The 15,518-nt window shown below is 54.9% G+C and overlaps 1 protein-coding gene across 1 annotated transcript in view; it reads left to right on the forward strand.

Annotated features, from left to right (window-relative positions):
* LOC122920502 (zinc finger CCCH domain-containing protein 18-like) overlaps window positions 1–15,518 on the forward strand; it is a 76,068-nt gene that overhangs the window by 40,743 nt on the left and 19,807 nt on the right. The window contains 1 exon segment of the mRNA XM_044270039.1: window positions 5,548–5,804. Coding sequence (XP_044125974.1) covers window positions 5,548–5,804 — 257 coding nt within the window.

Below are 15,518 nucleotides of genomic sequence, written 5' to 3' on the forward strand. Positions count from 1 at the left end.
TTATTTTTGGGTTCAAATCTAAGGCTACTTTCACACTAGCGGATCCGGCAAACAGTATGCAGACTGATATCCTTTTTTCCGGATCCGTTAGACTGATCGGGTGAAATACCGTATCCGGTATCATCTGGAATAACTGATCCGGTATTTAAAAAATTCAAAGATCAAAAGAGAAACCCATTCCTCCTATATCCCGATGCAGACCGTAAAATCCGGATCCAGCGAAGCGGCAATTTCCAGAACACTTAACCCGAACCCTTTTTATTCCCTTGAGTGGGGAAAATCTGCTTCTACCTCCGTTTTTTTTTGCCTTCCTCTGGATCAACTTGCAGGATGACGGGCCGAACTGGATGGACGGAGGGCTTTTTTTGCCCTTATGTACTATGTTACTTGGTACCGGATCCGGCATTAATACATCTGTATGGAAATAAATGCTGTATCCGGCAAGTGCGGTATTATTCCAGGATTCTGTCCGGAAAAAATACTGCAGCAAGCTGCGGTATTTTGTCCAGTCAAATACCGTACAAGAGACGGAATGGAAGACATCCTGATGCATCCTGAACGGATTGCTTTCTATTGAGAATGCATTAGGACAAAACGGAAGCAGTTTTTTCTGGTATTGAGACCCTTTATCGGATTTCAATACTGGAGAAGAATAACGCTAGTGTGAAAGTGCCCTTAGCCCACCTTTTACACATCATTATATATACAGTGATTAGCCATAAGATTGGTATGGCATGTATTTACTCCAGAGCTGCACTCACTATTCTGCTGATGCAGTCACTGTGTACATACATTACTTATCCTGTACTGATCCTGAGTTATATCCTGTATTATACTCCAGAGCTGCGCTCACTATTCTGCTGGTGCAGTCACTGTGTACATACATTACTTATCCTGTACTGATCCTGAGTTACATCCTGTATTATACTCCAGAGCTGCACTCCCTATTCTGCTGGTGCAGTCACTGTGTACATACATTATTTATCCTGTACTGATCGTGAGTTACATCCTGTATTATACTCCAGAGCTGCACTCACTATTCTGCTGGTGCAGTCACTGTGTACATACATTATTTATCCTGTACTGATCATGAGTTACATCCCGTATTATACTCCAGAGCTGCACTCACTATTCTGCTGGTGCAGTCACTGTGCACATACATTACTTATCCTGTACTGATCCTGAGTTACATCCTGTATTATACTCCAGAGCTGCACTCACTATTCTGCTGGTGCAGTCACTGTGTACATACATTACTTATCCTGTACTGATCCTGAGTTACATCCTGTACTATTCTCCAGAGCAGCACTCACTATTCTGCTGGTGCAGTCACTGTGTACATACATTACTTATCCTGTACTGATCGTGAGTTACATCCCGTATTATACTCCAGAGCTGCACTCACTATTCTCCTGGTGCAGTCACTGTGTACATACATTACTTATACTGTACTGATCCTGAGTTACATCCTGTATTATACTCCAGAGCTGCACTCACTATTCTGCTGGTGCAGTCACTGTGTACATACATTACTGATCCTGTACTGATCCTGAGTTACATCCTGTATTATACTCCAGAGCTGCACTCACTATTCTGCTGGTGCAGTCACTGTGTACATACATTACTTATCCTGTACTGATCCTGAGTTACATCCTGTATTATACTCCAGAGCTGCACTCACTATTCTGCTGGTGCAGTCACTGTGTACATACATTACTGATCCTGTACTGATCCTGAGTTACATACTGTATTATACTCCAGAGCTGCACTCACTATTCTGCTGGTGCAGTCACTGTGTACATACACTACTTATCCTGTACTGATCCTGAGTTACATCCTGTATTATACTCCAGAGCTGCACTCACTATTCTGCTGGTGCAGTCACTGAGTACATACATTACTTATCCTGTACTGTTCCTGAGTTACATCCTGTATTATACTCCACAGCTGCACTCACTATTCTGCTGGTGCAGTCACTGTGTACATACATTACTTATCCTGTACTGATCCTGAGTTACATCCTGTATTATACTCCAGAGCTGCACTCACTATTCTGCTGATGCAGTCACTGTGTACATACATTACTTATCCTGTACTGATCCTGAGTTACATCCTGTATTATACTCCAGAGCTGCACTCACTATTCTGCTGGTGCAGTCACTGTGTACATACATTACTTATCCTGCACTGATCCTGAGTTACATCCTGTATTATACTCCAGAGCTGCACTCACTATTCTGCTGGTGCAGTCACTGTGTACATACATTACTTATCCTGTACTGATCCTGAGTTACATCCTGTATTATACTCCAGAGCTGCACTCACTATACTGCTGGTGCAGTCACTGTGTACATACATTACTTATCCTGTACTGATCCTGAGTTACATCCTGTATTATACTCCAGAGCTGCACTCACTATTCTGCTGGTGCAGTCACTGTGTACATACATTACTTATCCTGTACTGATCCTGAGTTACATCCTGTATTATACTTCAGAGCTGCACTCACTATTCTGCTGGTGCAGTCACTGTGTACATACATTACTTATCCTGTACTGATCCTGAGTTACATCCTGTATTATACTGCAGAGCTGCACTCACTATTCTGCTGGTGCAGTCACTGTGTACATACATTACTTATCCTGTACTGATCCTGAGTTACATCCTGTATTATACTCCAGAGCTGCACTCACTATTCTGCTGGTGCAGTCACTGTGTACATACATTACTGATCCTGTACTGATCCTGAGTTACATCCTGTATTATACTGCAGAGCTGCACTCACTATTCTGCTGGTGCAGTCACTGTGTACATACATTACTGATCCTGTACTGATCCTGAGTTACATCCTGTATTATACTCCAGAGCTGCACTCACTATTCTGTTGGTGCAGTCACTGTGTACATACATTACTTATCCTGTACTGATCCTGAGTTACATCCTGTATTATACTCCAGAGCTGCACTCACTATTCTGCTGGTGCAGTCACAGTGTACATACATTTCTTATCCTGTACTGATCCTGAGTTGCATCCTGTATTATACTCCAGAGCTGCACTCACTATTCTGCTGGTGCAGTCACTGTGTACATACATTACTTATCCTGTACTGATCCTGAGTTACATACTGTATTATACTCCAGAGCTGCACTCACTATTCTGTGGGGTACCATTTGTTTTATGGACCCCATATTACCAAAAGCTACTTGACATAACGAGGACACTTCTCTAAATAAAGCCCTTTGCAGACACTGAAACTTGCATATGATGTTTGGAGATCTCACCTCTGAACGTGGAGAATTATGATTGCAGCTGAATGCCAGTATTGAACAATGTGGAAGGTTTATCGTAGATCGACGCTTTATGCCAGTCTTTGGTATCCTCTGGCCGTCTGAGCCCCTCTTTCTCCCCTCGCCGCGCCCCCCTTTCTCCCCTCGCCGCGCCCCCCTTTCTCCCCTCGCCGCGCCCCCCCTTCTTCCCTCGCCGCGCCCCCCTTTCTTCCCTCGCCGCGCCCCCCCTTTTCTTCCCTCGCCGCGCCCCCCTTTTCTTCCCTCGCCGCGCCCCCCCTTCTTCCCTCGCCGCGCCCCCCCCTTCTTCCCTCGCCGCGCCCCCCCTTCTTCCCATCGCCGCGCCCCCCCTTCTTCCCTCGCCGCGCCCCCCTTTCTTCCCTCGCCGCGCCCCCCTTTCTTCCCTCGCCGCGCCCCCCTTTCTTCCCTCGCCGCGCCCCCCTTTCTTCCCTCGCCGCGCCCCCCCCTGTCTTCCCTCGCCGCGCCCCCCCCTGTCTTCCCTCGCCGCGCCACCCCCTGTCTTCCCTCGCCGCGCCCCCCCCTGTCTTCCCTCGCCCGCGCCCCCCCTGTCTTCCCTCGCCGCGCCCCCCCTGTCTCCCCTCGCCGCGCCCCCCCTGTCTCCCCTCGCCGCGCCCCCCTGTCTCCCCTCGCCGCGCCCCCACCATGTCTCCCCTCGCCGTCGCCCCCCCTGTCTCCCCTCGCCACACCCCCCCCTGTCTCCCCTCGCCACACCCCCCCCCTGTCTCCCCTCGCCGCGCCCCCACCTGTCTCCCTCGCCCCCCTGTCTCCCCTCGCCGCGCCCCCCCCCCTGTCTCCCCTCGCCGCGCCCCCCCCCCTGTCTCCCCTCGGCCGCGCCCCCCCCCTGTCTCCCCTCGGCCGCGCCCAACCCCCCTGTTTCCCCTCGGGCCGCGGCCCCCCCCCCCTGTCCTCCCCTCGCCGCGCCCCCCCCCCTTCCCCTCCCGCGCCCCCCCCTGTCTCCCCTCGCCGCGCCCCCCCCTGTCTCCCTCGCCGCGCCCCCCCCCTGTCTCCCCTCGCCGCGCCCCCCCCCCCCGTCTCCCCTCGCCGCGCCCCCCCCCCCCCGTCTCCCCTCGCCGCGCCGCCCCCCCCCCGTCTCCCCTCGCCTCGCCCCCCCCCGTCTCCCCTTCGCCGCGCCCCCCCCCGTCTCCCCTCGCCGCGCCCCCCCGTCTCCCCTCGCCGCGCCCCCCCCTTCTCCCCTCTGCCGCTCCCCCCCCCGTCTCCCCTCGCCGCGCCCCCCCCCGTCTCCCCTCGCCCCCCCCCCTTCTCCCCTCGCCGCGCCTCTCCCCTCGCCGCGCCCCCCCCTGTCTCCCTCGCCGCGCCTCTCCCCTCGCCGCGCCCCCCCGTCTCCCCTCGCGCGCCTCTCCCCTCGCCGCGCCCCCCCCTGTCTCCCCTCGCCGCGCCCCCCCCCTGTCTCCCCTCGCCGCGCCCCCCCCCTGTCTCCCCTCGCCGCGCCCCCCCCCCTGTCTCCCCTCGCCGCGCCCCCCCCCCTGTCTCCCCTCGCCGCGCCCCCCCCCTGTCTCCCCTCGCCGCGCCCCCCCCTGTCTCCCCTCGCCGCGCCCCCCCCGTCTCCCTCGCCCCCCCCCCGTCTCCCCTCGCCCCCCCCCCCCGTCTCCCCTCGCCCCCCCCCCGTCTCCCCTCGCCGCCCCTCTCCCCTCGCCGCGCCCCCACCCCTGTCTCCCCTCGCCGCGCCTCTCCCCTCGCCGCGCCCCCCCCCTGTCTCCCCTCGCCGCGCCTCTCCCCTCGCCGCGCCCCCCCCGTCTCCCCTCGCCGCGCCCCCCCCCCCGGTCTCCCCTCGCCGCGCCCCCCCCCCTGTCTCCCCTCGCCGCGCCCCCCCCCCTGTCTCCCCTCGCCGCGCCCCCCCCTGTCTCCCCTCGCCGCGCCCCCCCCTGTCTCCCCTCGCCGCGCCCCCCCCCCCCTGTCTCCCCTCGCCGCGCCCCCCCCTGTCTCCCCTCGCCGCGCCCCCCCCCCCCTGTCTCCCCTCGCCGCGCCCCCCCCCCCCCTGTCTCCCCTCGCCGCGCCTCTCCCCTCGCCGCGCCCCCCCCCCCCCCTGTCTCCCTCGCCGCGCCCCCCCTGTCTCCCCTCGCCGCGCCCCCCCCTGTCTCCCCTCGCCGCGCCCCCCCCCCTGTCTCCCCTCGCCGCGCCCCCCCTTTCTACCCCCGCCACTTCCCCCTTTCTGAATAGTTGCTCTTTCCATTGTGTGCGGTTTCGTACTTTTTTATTATTATCTTCTTTCTCTTTTCTTAGGACAGAGAACGGGAGCGTGACCGCGATAGGGACAGAGACAGACAGCGAGACAAAGAAAGGGACCGTGAGAGGGACAGAGACAGAGAGCGTCGTCAACGAGAAAGAGAGCGCGACAGAGAGCGGGAGCGAGAGAAGGACCGACAGAAACGGAAGGATGAATGGGAGAGAGATCGAAGCAAAAGGGACGAAAAAGAGCGGCAGAAAGAAAAAGACAAGGAGAAGGAGAAAACCAGAGCAAAGTCTCCGCTTCTACCGAGGTGAGTGACCGCTGGTCAGTGCGCAGGGGGGCTGCCGAATTCATGGGGGCCACGTCTGTGCAGGAGCGGAGCCGCCGCGCTCCACCTCAACTAGATGGCATGTGCAGACACTGGAACAGCAGGGAGTGGCATGGAAGTGTGCGGTCCTGTCTGAGAGTGATGGAGGCCAGTGCTGAAGGAGGACGTGCGACTGACGGCTCATCCCGTTCATATCTGCTTGTAAATGTGGCTCCAGAGCTGCATTCACAATACTGTTGGTTGTCAGACCCCTATAATTCAGGGGAGTCCGTGTTTCCCGCCTCACATGATTGTACGCAGCGTGGTGTAAAGATGACGTATCCCACACTGCAGAGAGTGCTGAGAATCTGGAGCAATGTAGAGCAGCACCGGATATACATCAGGATGAGTGAACGCTGCCGTGTATCGTGGACCCGCCATATGCAGGCCACGGGAGCGCTGCGGCTGTGTGCACGAGTCCTGATCTCTACTGTCTCTCGTCACGTCATTCCTGGCTCTCACATCAGTCAGCCTGTGTCATGTCAGTGTCTCCCGCGTCCCACCTCGCTTGCCCTCTCCCCGCACGTCGCCCCGCTCCCATCTGGTCTCTGTTTGCCCGCTCTCAGCCGGTGGCAGGGCGCGTTGCACTCTGGCAGGTCCCGTCTTGCTCGCTCTGCATTCCATCCCTGCAGATCACACAGGATCCGTCCTGCAGGCCGTTCAGCAGCGCGGCTATTAATAGAACAAGCTAATAATAGCTCCGTCAGCGTCTAAATATAGCCGTGCCCGTGCGGTGGAGCTGGTGGAGCGTGCCGTTTGCCTTCGAGGACTCCAGGAACACTTAGACAAGATGGTGAATAGCAGACGACGGCTTTGTCACCGCTGCTCCAGCCCCTTATTCCCACCGCAGGAATGTAACAGCTGAAAGGTCCTGGAGGTCTCCAGAGCGCTGCTGCAGAACGCTGGGACCTGCCTGCCTCGAAATCCCTGCTTCTCCATGGTCAGTCGAGGTACTGAAGGGCGACCTGGAATTGTGTAGTGAGGGGGTCCTCGTTCCCGTCTCCTTGGTTGTCAGTCGTTTTATCCACAAACGTTCCGTAATCTCCTAATAATACACAGGCGCTTCCGTGTTAGATCGCCAGCGTAGTGCCGTCATCTCACAACTGACTAAATAAAGTGCTGATACCAGGCAGGTATGCTCCGGCAACACAAGAAGGGAATAGTGAGTGCAGCTCTGGAGTATAATACAGGATAAGTAATGTATGTACACAGTGACTGCACCAGCAGAATAGTGAGTGCAGCTCTGGAGTATAATACAGGATGTAACTCAGGATCAGTACAGGATAAGTAATGTATGTACACAGTGACTGCACCAGCAGAATAGTGAGTGCAGCTCTGGAGTATAATACAGGATCAGTAATGTATGTACACAGTGACTGCACCAGCAGAATAGTGAGTGCAGATCTGGAGTATAATACAGGATGTAACTCAGGATCAGTACAGGATAAGTAATGTATGTACACAGTGACTGCACCAGCAGAATAGTGAGTGCAGCTCTGGAGTATAATACAGGATGTAACTCAGGATCAGTACAGGATAAGTAATGTATGTACACAGTGACTGCACCAGCAGAATAGTGAGTGCAGCTCTGGAGTATAATACAAGATGTAACTCAGGATCAGTACAGGATAAGTAATGTATGTACACAGTGACTGCACCAGCAGAATAGTGAGTGCAGCTCTGGAGTATAATACAGGATGTAACTCAGGATCAGTACAGGATAAGTAATGTATGTACACAGTGACTGCACCAGCAGAATAGTGAGTGCAGCTCTGGAGTATAATACAGGATGTAACTCAGGATCAGTGCAGGATAAGTAATGTATGTACACAGTGACTGCACCAGCAGAACAGTGAGTGCAGCTCTGGAGTATAATACAGGATGTAACTCAGGATCAGTACAGGATAAGTAATGTATGTACACAGTGACTGCACCAGCAGAATAGTGAGTGCAGCTCTGGAGTATAATACAAGATGTAACTCAGGATCAGTACAGGATAAGTAATGTATGTACACAGTGACTGCACCAGCAGAATAGTGAGTGCAGCTCTGGAGTATAATACAGGATAAGTAATGTATGTACACAGTGACTGCACCAGCAGAATAGTGAGTGCAGCTCTGGAGTATAATACAAGATGTAACTCAGGATCAGTACAGGATAAGTAATGTATGTACACAGTGACTGCACCAGCAGAACAGTGAGTGCAGCTCTGGAGTATAATACAGGATGTAACTCAGGATCAGGACAGGATAAGTAATGTATGTACACAGTGACTGCACCAGCAGAATAGTGAGTGCAGCTCTGGAGTATAATACAGGATGTAACTCAGGATCAGTACAGGATAAGTAATGTATGTACACAGTGACTGCACCAGCAGAATAGTGAGTGCAGCTCTGGAGTATAATACAAGATGTAACTCAGGATCAGTACAGGATAAGTAATGTATGTACACAGTGACTGCACCAGCAGAACAGTGAGTGCAGCTCTGGAGTATAATACAGGATGTAACTCAGGATCAGGACAGGATAAGTAATGTATGTACACAGTGACTGCCCCAGCAGTATAGTGAGTGCAGCTCTGGAGTATAATACAGGATGTAACTCAGGATCAGTACAGGATAAGTAATGTATGTACACAGTGACTGCACCGGCAGAATAGTGAGTGCAGCTCTGGAGTATAATACAGGATGTAACTCAGGATCAGTACAGGATAAGTAATGTATGTACACAGTGACTGCACCAGCAGAATAGTGAGTGCAGCTCTGGAGTATAATGCAGGATGTAACTCAGGATCAGTACAGGATAAGTAATGTATGTACACAGTGACTGCACCAGCAGAATAGTGAGTGCAGCTCTGGAGTATAATACAGGATGTAACTCAGGATCAGTACAGGATAAGTAATGTATGTACCCAGTGACTGCACCAGCAGAATAGTGATTGCAGCTCTGGAGTATAATACAGGATGTAACTCAGGATCAGTAATGTATGTACACAGTGACTGCACCAGCAGAATAGTGAGTGCAGCTCTGGAGTATAATACAGGATGTAACTCAGGATCAGTACAGGATAAGTAATGTATGTACACAGTGACTGCACCAGCAGAATAGTGAGTGCAGCTCTGGAGTATAATACAGGATGTAACTCAGGATCAGTACAGGATAAGTAATGTATGTACACAGTGACTGCACCAGCAGAATAGTGAGTGCAGCTCTGGAGTATAATACAGGATGTAACTCAGGATCAGTACAGGATAAGTAATGTATGTGCACAGTGACTGCACCAGCAGAATAGTGAGTGCAGCTCTGGAGTATAATACAGGATGTAACTCAGCATCAGTACAGGATAAGTAATGTATGTAGACAGTGACTGCACCAGCAGAATAGTGAGTGCAGCTCTGGAGTATAATACAGGATGTAACTCAGGATCAGTAATGTATGTACACAGTGACTGCACCAGCAGAATAGTGAGTGCAGCTCTGGAGTATAATACAGGATGTAACTCAGCATCAGTACAGGATAAGTAATGTATGTAGACAGTGACTGCACCAGCAGAATAGTGAGTGCAGCTCTGGAGTATAATGCAGGATCAGTAATGTGTGCACACAGTGATGTGGATTTTATGCAGAGTCTCCCTGTATATTAGCTGTGATGTACGTGGAGGATTGTATGTCTTGCATGCAGTAGGTTTCTCTCGGACTCTGCAGGCTGCTGTTTGGGGTCTGTGGGTCCCTTGTCCCTTCATTAGGGGGTTGCCTGAAAGCTGTTTCTTACTTTGCTCTGATTAGTCTCTCAGTTCTGACTATTCTCCGGTCAGAAGGCTTCATTCAGCAAATAGTGGTGAAAGGTGCAATATTATCACAGACCGCCATTAAAACGTATAAAAAATGCATATAAAAGGCTATTACCACGGATATTACCACGGCTATTACTCGGTCCAGTACTATCTATATGTATCTAGGCCGTTCAGTCAGTTTGTATTTGGGCGGCACCCCTACAAAGTAAATGGAGGTTGTGAGGTTCGTCTGACCAGAGACGAGGCAGCAGTCGGCAGTATTCGGCGGTGTGACGGCTTCGTTGTACATCAGAAAGGAGCTCGTAGTTTATTTTTTCTCCGTGTTTGCCCTGATGAGCCAGGAATGTGAACAAGGCCGACTGCGTTGGGACATTTGTAAAGGGATAGGGGCCCCTATATTTGGAGTTGCTGTGCCTTATTATAGAGCAGGCATTCTCAACCTGCGACCCTCCAGCTGTTGTAAAACTACAACTCCCACAATGCCCTGCTGTAGTCTGATAGCTGTAGGCTGTCAGGCATGCTGGGAGTTGTAGTTAGGGTTAACAGCTGGAGGGCCGCAGGTTGAGCATGCCTGCTATAGACCTATTGATCCTTGGCATGTATATTGATTTTATTTTAGCATCAATTACTTTTGTAACATCACAAAAATATTCCCCCCCCTAATCCTTTACTGTCAGAGTGGACTTTGTGATCCGCAGCTTTTATTATCCTGTGTGATCGCGGCGGTGGCGAGGGGCTATAGTAGGGGCGATCCCGTGTCAGGAACCTATCAGGGCGGCCATTCCCCTCTGGGCAGTGCACGTAGTACAGGGGCAGCCTGGGGATCAGATCTTCCCTTCCCAGTCCCACATGCCGTTAGACGGCTCCGCGGTGTTCTTCTCTTCCCAGTCCTGCGTGCCGTTAGACGGCTCCGCAGTGTTCTTCTCTTCCCAGTCCTGCGTGCCGTTAGACGGCTCCGCAGTGTTCTTCTCTTCCCAGTCCTGCGTGCCGTTAGATGGCTCCGCGGTGTTCTTCTCTTCCCAGTCCTGCGTGCCGTTAGACCTCAGTGATCTTCTCTTCCCAGTCCTGCGTGCCGTTAGACGGCTCCGCAGTGTTCTTCTCTTCCCAGTCCCGCGTGCCATTAGACGGCTCCGCAGTGATCTTCTCTTCCCAGTCCTGCGTGCCGTTAGACGGCTCTGCAGTGTTCTTCTCTTCCCAGTCCTGCGTGCCGTTAGACCTCAGTGTTCTTCTCTTCCCAGTCCTGCGTGCCGTTAGACGGCTCCGCAGTGTTCTTCTCTTCCCAGTCCTGCGTGCCGTTAGATGGCTCCGCAGTGTTCTTCTCTTCCCAGTCCTGCGTGCCGTTAGACCGCAGTGATCTTCTCTTCCCAGTCCTGCGTGCCGTTAGACGGCTCCGCAGTGTTCTTCTCTTCCCAGTCCTGCGTGCCGTTAGACGGCTCCGCAGTGTTCTTCTCTTCCCAGTCCTGCGTGCCGTTAGACGGCTCCGCAGTGTTCTTCTCTTCCCAGTCCTGCGTGCCGTTAGATGGCTCCGCGGTGTTCTTCTCTTCCCAGTCCTGCGTGCCGTTAGACCTCAGTGATCTTCTCTTCCCAGTCCTGCGTGCCGTTAGATGGCTCCGCGGTGTTCTTCTCTTCCCAGTCCTGCGTGCCGTTAGACCGCAGTGATCTTCTCTTCCCAGTCCTGCGTGCCGTTAGACGGCTCCGCAGTGTTCTTCTCTTCCCAGTCCTGCGTGCCGTTAGACGGCTCCGCAGTGTTCTTCTCTTCCCAGTCCCGCGTGCCATTAGACGGCTCCGCAGTGATCTTCTCTTCCCAGTCCTGCGTGCCATTAGACGGCTCCGCAGTGATCTTCTCTTCCCAGTCCTGCGTGCCGTTAGACGGCTCTGCAGTGTTCTTCTCTTCCCAGTCCTGCGTGCCGTTAGACCTCAGTGTTCTTCTCTTCCCAGTCCCGCGTGCCGTTAGACGGCTCCGCAGTGTTCTTCTCTTCCCAGTCCTGCGTGCCATTAGATGGCTCCGCGGTGTTGTTCTCTTCCCAGTCCCGCGTGCCGTTAGACGGCTCCGCAGTGTTCTTCTCTTCCCAGTCCTGCGTGCCGTTAAACCGCAGTGTTCTTCTCTTCCCAGTCCCGCGTGCCGTTAGACGGCTCCGCGGTGTTCTTCTCTTCCCAGTCCCGCGTGCCGTTAGACGGCTCCGCAGTGATCTTCTCTTCCCAGTCCTGCATGCCGTTAGACGGCTCCGCAGTGATCTTCTCTTCCCAGTCCCGCGTGCCGTTAGACGGCTCCGCAGTGATCTTCTCTTCCCAGTCCCGCGTGCCGTTAGACGGCTCCGCAGTGATCTTCTCTTCCCAGTCCTGCGTGCCGTTAGACGGCTCCGCAGTGTTCTTCTCTTCCCAGTCCCGCGTGCCGTTAGACGGCTCCGCAGTGTTCTTCTCTTCCCAGTCCCGCGTGCCGTTAGATGGCTCCGCAGTGATCTTCTCTTCCCAGTCCCGCGTGCCGTTAGACGGCTCCGCAGTGATCTTCTCTTCCCAGTCCTGCGTGCCGTTAGACGGCTCCGCAGTGTTCTTCTCTTCCCAGTCCTGCGTGCCGTTAGACGGCTCCGCAGTGTTCTTCTCTTCCCAGTCCTGCGTGCCGTTAGACGGCTCCGCAGTGATCTTCTCTTCCCAGTCCTGCGTGCCGTTAGACGGCTCCGCAGTGTTCTTCTCTTCCCAGTCCTGCATGCCGTTAGATGGCTCCGCGGTGTTCTTCTCTTCCCAGTCCTGCGTGCCGTTAGACCGCAGTGATCTTCTCTTCCCAGTCCTGCGTGCCGTTAGACGGCTCTGCAGTGTTCTTCTCTTCCCAGTCCTGCGTGCCGTTAGACCTCAGTGATCTTCTCTTCCCAGTCCCGCGTGCCGTTAGACGCTCCGCAGTGTTCTTCTCTTCCCAGTCCCGCGTGCCGTTAGACGGCTCCGCAGTGTTCTTCTCTTCCCAGTCCTGCGTGCCGTTAGACTGCAGTGTTCTTCTCTTCCCAGTCCCGCGTGCCATTAGACGGCTCCGCAGTGATCTTCTCTTCCCAGTCCTGCGTGCCATTAGACGGCTCTGCAGTGTTCTTCTCTTCCCAGTCCTGCGTGCCGTTAGACCTCAGTGATCTTCTCTTCCCAGTCCTGCGTGCCGTTAGACTGCAGTGTTCTTCTCTTCCCAGTCCCGCGTGCCGTTAGACGGCTCCGCAGTGATCTTCTCTTCCCAGTCCCGCGTGCCGTTAGACGGCTCCGCAGTGATCTTCTCTTCCCAGTCCTGCGTGCCGTTAGACGGCTCCGCAGTGTTCTTCTCTTCCCAGTCCCGCGTGCCGTTAGACGGCTCCGCAGTGTTCTTCTCTTCCCAGTCCCGCGTGCCGTTAGATGGCTCCGCAGTGATCTTCTCTTCCCAGTCCCCGCGTGCCGTTAGACGGCTCCGCAGTGATCTTCTCTTCCCAGTCCTGCATGCCGTTAGACGGCTCCGCAGTGTTCTTCTCTTCCCAGTCCTGCGTGCCGTTAGACGGCTCCGCAGTGTTCTTCTCTTCCCAGTCCTGCATGCCGTTAGACGGCTCCGCAGTGATCTTCTCTTCCCAGTCCTGCATGCCGTTAGACGGCTCCGCAGTGTTCTTCTCTTCCCAGTCCTGCGTGCCGTTAGACGGCTCCGCAGTGATCTTCTCTTCCCAGTCCTGCATGCCGTTAGACGGCTCCGCAGTGTTCTTCTCTTCCCAGTCCTGCGTGCCGTTAGATGGCTCCGCAGTGTTCTTCTCTTCCCAGTCCTGCGTGCCGTTAGACCGCAGTGATCTTCTCTTCCCAGTCCTGCGTGCCGTTAGACGGCTCCGCAGTGTTCTTCTCTTCCCAGTCCTGCGTGCCGTTAGACGGCTCCGCAGTGTTCTTCTCTTCCCAGTCCTGCGTGCCGTTAGACGGCTCCGCAGTGTTCTTCTCTTCCCAGTCCTGCGTGCCGTTAGATGGCTCCGCGGTGTTCTTCTCTTCCCAGTCCTGCGTGCCGTTAGACCGCAGTGATCTTCTCTTCCCAGTCCTGCGTGCCGTTAGACCTCAGTGATCTTCTCTTCCCAGTCCCGCGTGCCGTTAGACGGCTCCGCAGTGTTCTTCTCTTCCCAGTCCCGCGTGCCGTTAGACGGCTCCGCAGTGTTCTTCTCTTCTCAGTCCTGCGTGCCGTTAGACTGCAGTGTTCTTCTCTTCCCAGTCCCGCGTGCCATTAGACGGCTCCGCAGTGATCTTCTCTTCCCAGTCCTGCGTGCCATTAGACGGCTCCGCAGTGATCTTTCTTCCCAGTCCTGCGTGCCGTTAGACGGCTCCGCAGTGTTCTTCTCTTCCCAGTCCTGCGTGCCGTTAGACGGCTCTGCAGTGTTCTTCTCTTCCCAGTCCTGCGTGCCGTTAGACCTCAGTGATCTTCTCTTCCCAGTCCTGCGTGCCGTTAGACTGCAGTGTTCTTCTCTTCCCAGTCCCGCGTGCCGTTAGACGGCTCCGCAGTGTTCTTCTCTTCCCAGTCCTGCGTGCCATTAGATGGCTCCGCAGTGTTCTTCTCTTCCCAGTCCTGCGTGCCGTTAGACGGCTCCGCAGTGATCTTCTCTTCCCAGTCCTGCATGCCGTTAGACGGCTCCGCGGTGTTCTTCTCTTCCCAGTCCTGCGTGCCGTTAGACTGCAGTGTTCTTCTCTTCCCAGTCCCGCGTGCCGTTAGACGGCTCCGCGGTGTTCTTCTCTTCCCAGTCCCGCGTGCCGTTAGACGGCTCCGCAGTGATCTTCTCTTCCCAGTCCTGCATGCCGTTAGACGGCTCCGCAGTGTTCTTCTCTTCCCAGTCCTGCGTGCCGTTAGACCTCAGTGATCTTCTCTTCCCAGTCCCGCGTGCCGTTAGACGGCTCCGCGGTGTTCTTCTCTTCCCAGTCCCGCGTGCCGTTAGACGGCTCCGCAGTGATCTTCTCTTCCCAGTCCTGCATGCCGTTAGACGGCTCCGCAGTGTTCTTCTCTTCCCAGTCCCGCGTGCCGTTAGACGGCTCCGCAGTGATCTTCTCTTCCCAGTCCTGCATGCCGTTAGACGGCTCCGCAGTGTTCTTCTCTTCCCAGTCCCGCGTGCCATTAGACGGCTCCGCAGTGATCTTCTCTTCCCAGTCCCGCGTGCCGTTAGACCGCAGTGATCTTCTCTTCCCAGTCCCACGTGCCGTTAGACGGCTCCGCAGTGTTCTTCTCTTCCCAGTCCTGCGTGCCGTTAGACCGCAGTGTTCTTCTCTTCCCAGTCCTGCGTGCCGTTAGACCGCAGTGATCTTCTCTTCCCAGTCCCACGTGCCGTTAGACGGCTCCGCAGTGTTCTTCTCTTCCCAGTCCTGCGTGCCGTTAGACGGCTCCTCAGTGTTCTTCTCTTCCCAGTCCCACGTGCCGTTAGACGGCTCCGCAGTGTTCTTCTCTTCCCAGTCCCACGTGCCGTTAGACGGCTCCGCAGTGATCTTCTCTTCCCAGTCCCGCGTGCCGTTAGACGGCTCCGCAGTGTTCTTCTCTTCCCAGTCCCACGTGCCGTTAGACGGCTCCTCAGTGATACATCTGCTGTGAACAGGGCAGCGGTGTTCCTCCTGGGTGCAGTGCCTGCTGGGAGTATTACACATTTGGATCAGGTAATGCCGCTCTTCCTGGTCAGTGCCCCGGGGACTGAGGCGTATGAGGTGATTGGCATTGCTTTATTGCTGCTGGCACGGCTCGCCCGGTGTGTGACGGCTCCACTAGCAGGCTGCCAGCAGGGGGGGGGGCATGCCAACTATTAAGTCCGCAGCGTGTTCTTTGCCCACAGTTGACCAACCTGGGGTTTCACAGGCTTCTCTCATGAGGCTGTCGGGATGAGGCCGGGCCTCCCCTCTGATGTCACCGCGTGGACAGAA

Source organism: Bufo gargarizans, chromosome 10 (assembly GCF_014858855.1).
Source record: "Bufo gargarizans isolate SCDJY-AF-19 chromosome 10, ASM1485885v1, whole genome shotgun sequence".
Classification (NCBI taxonomy): Eukaryota; Metazoa; Chordata; class Amphibia; order Anura; family Bufonidae; genus Bufo; species Bufo gargarizans.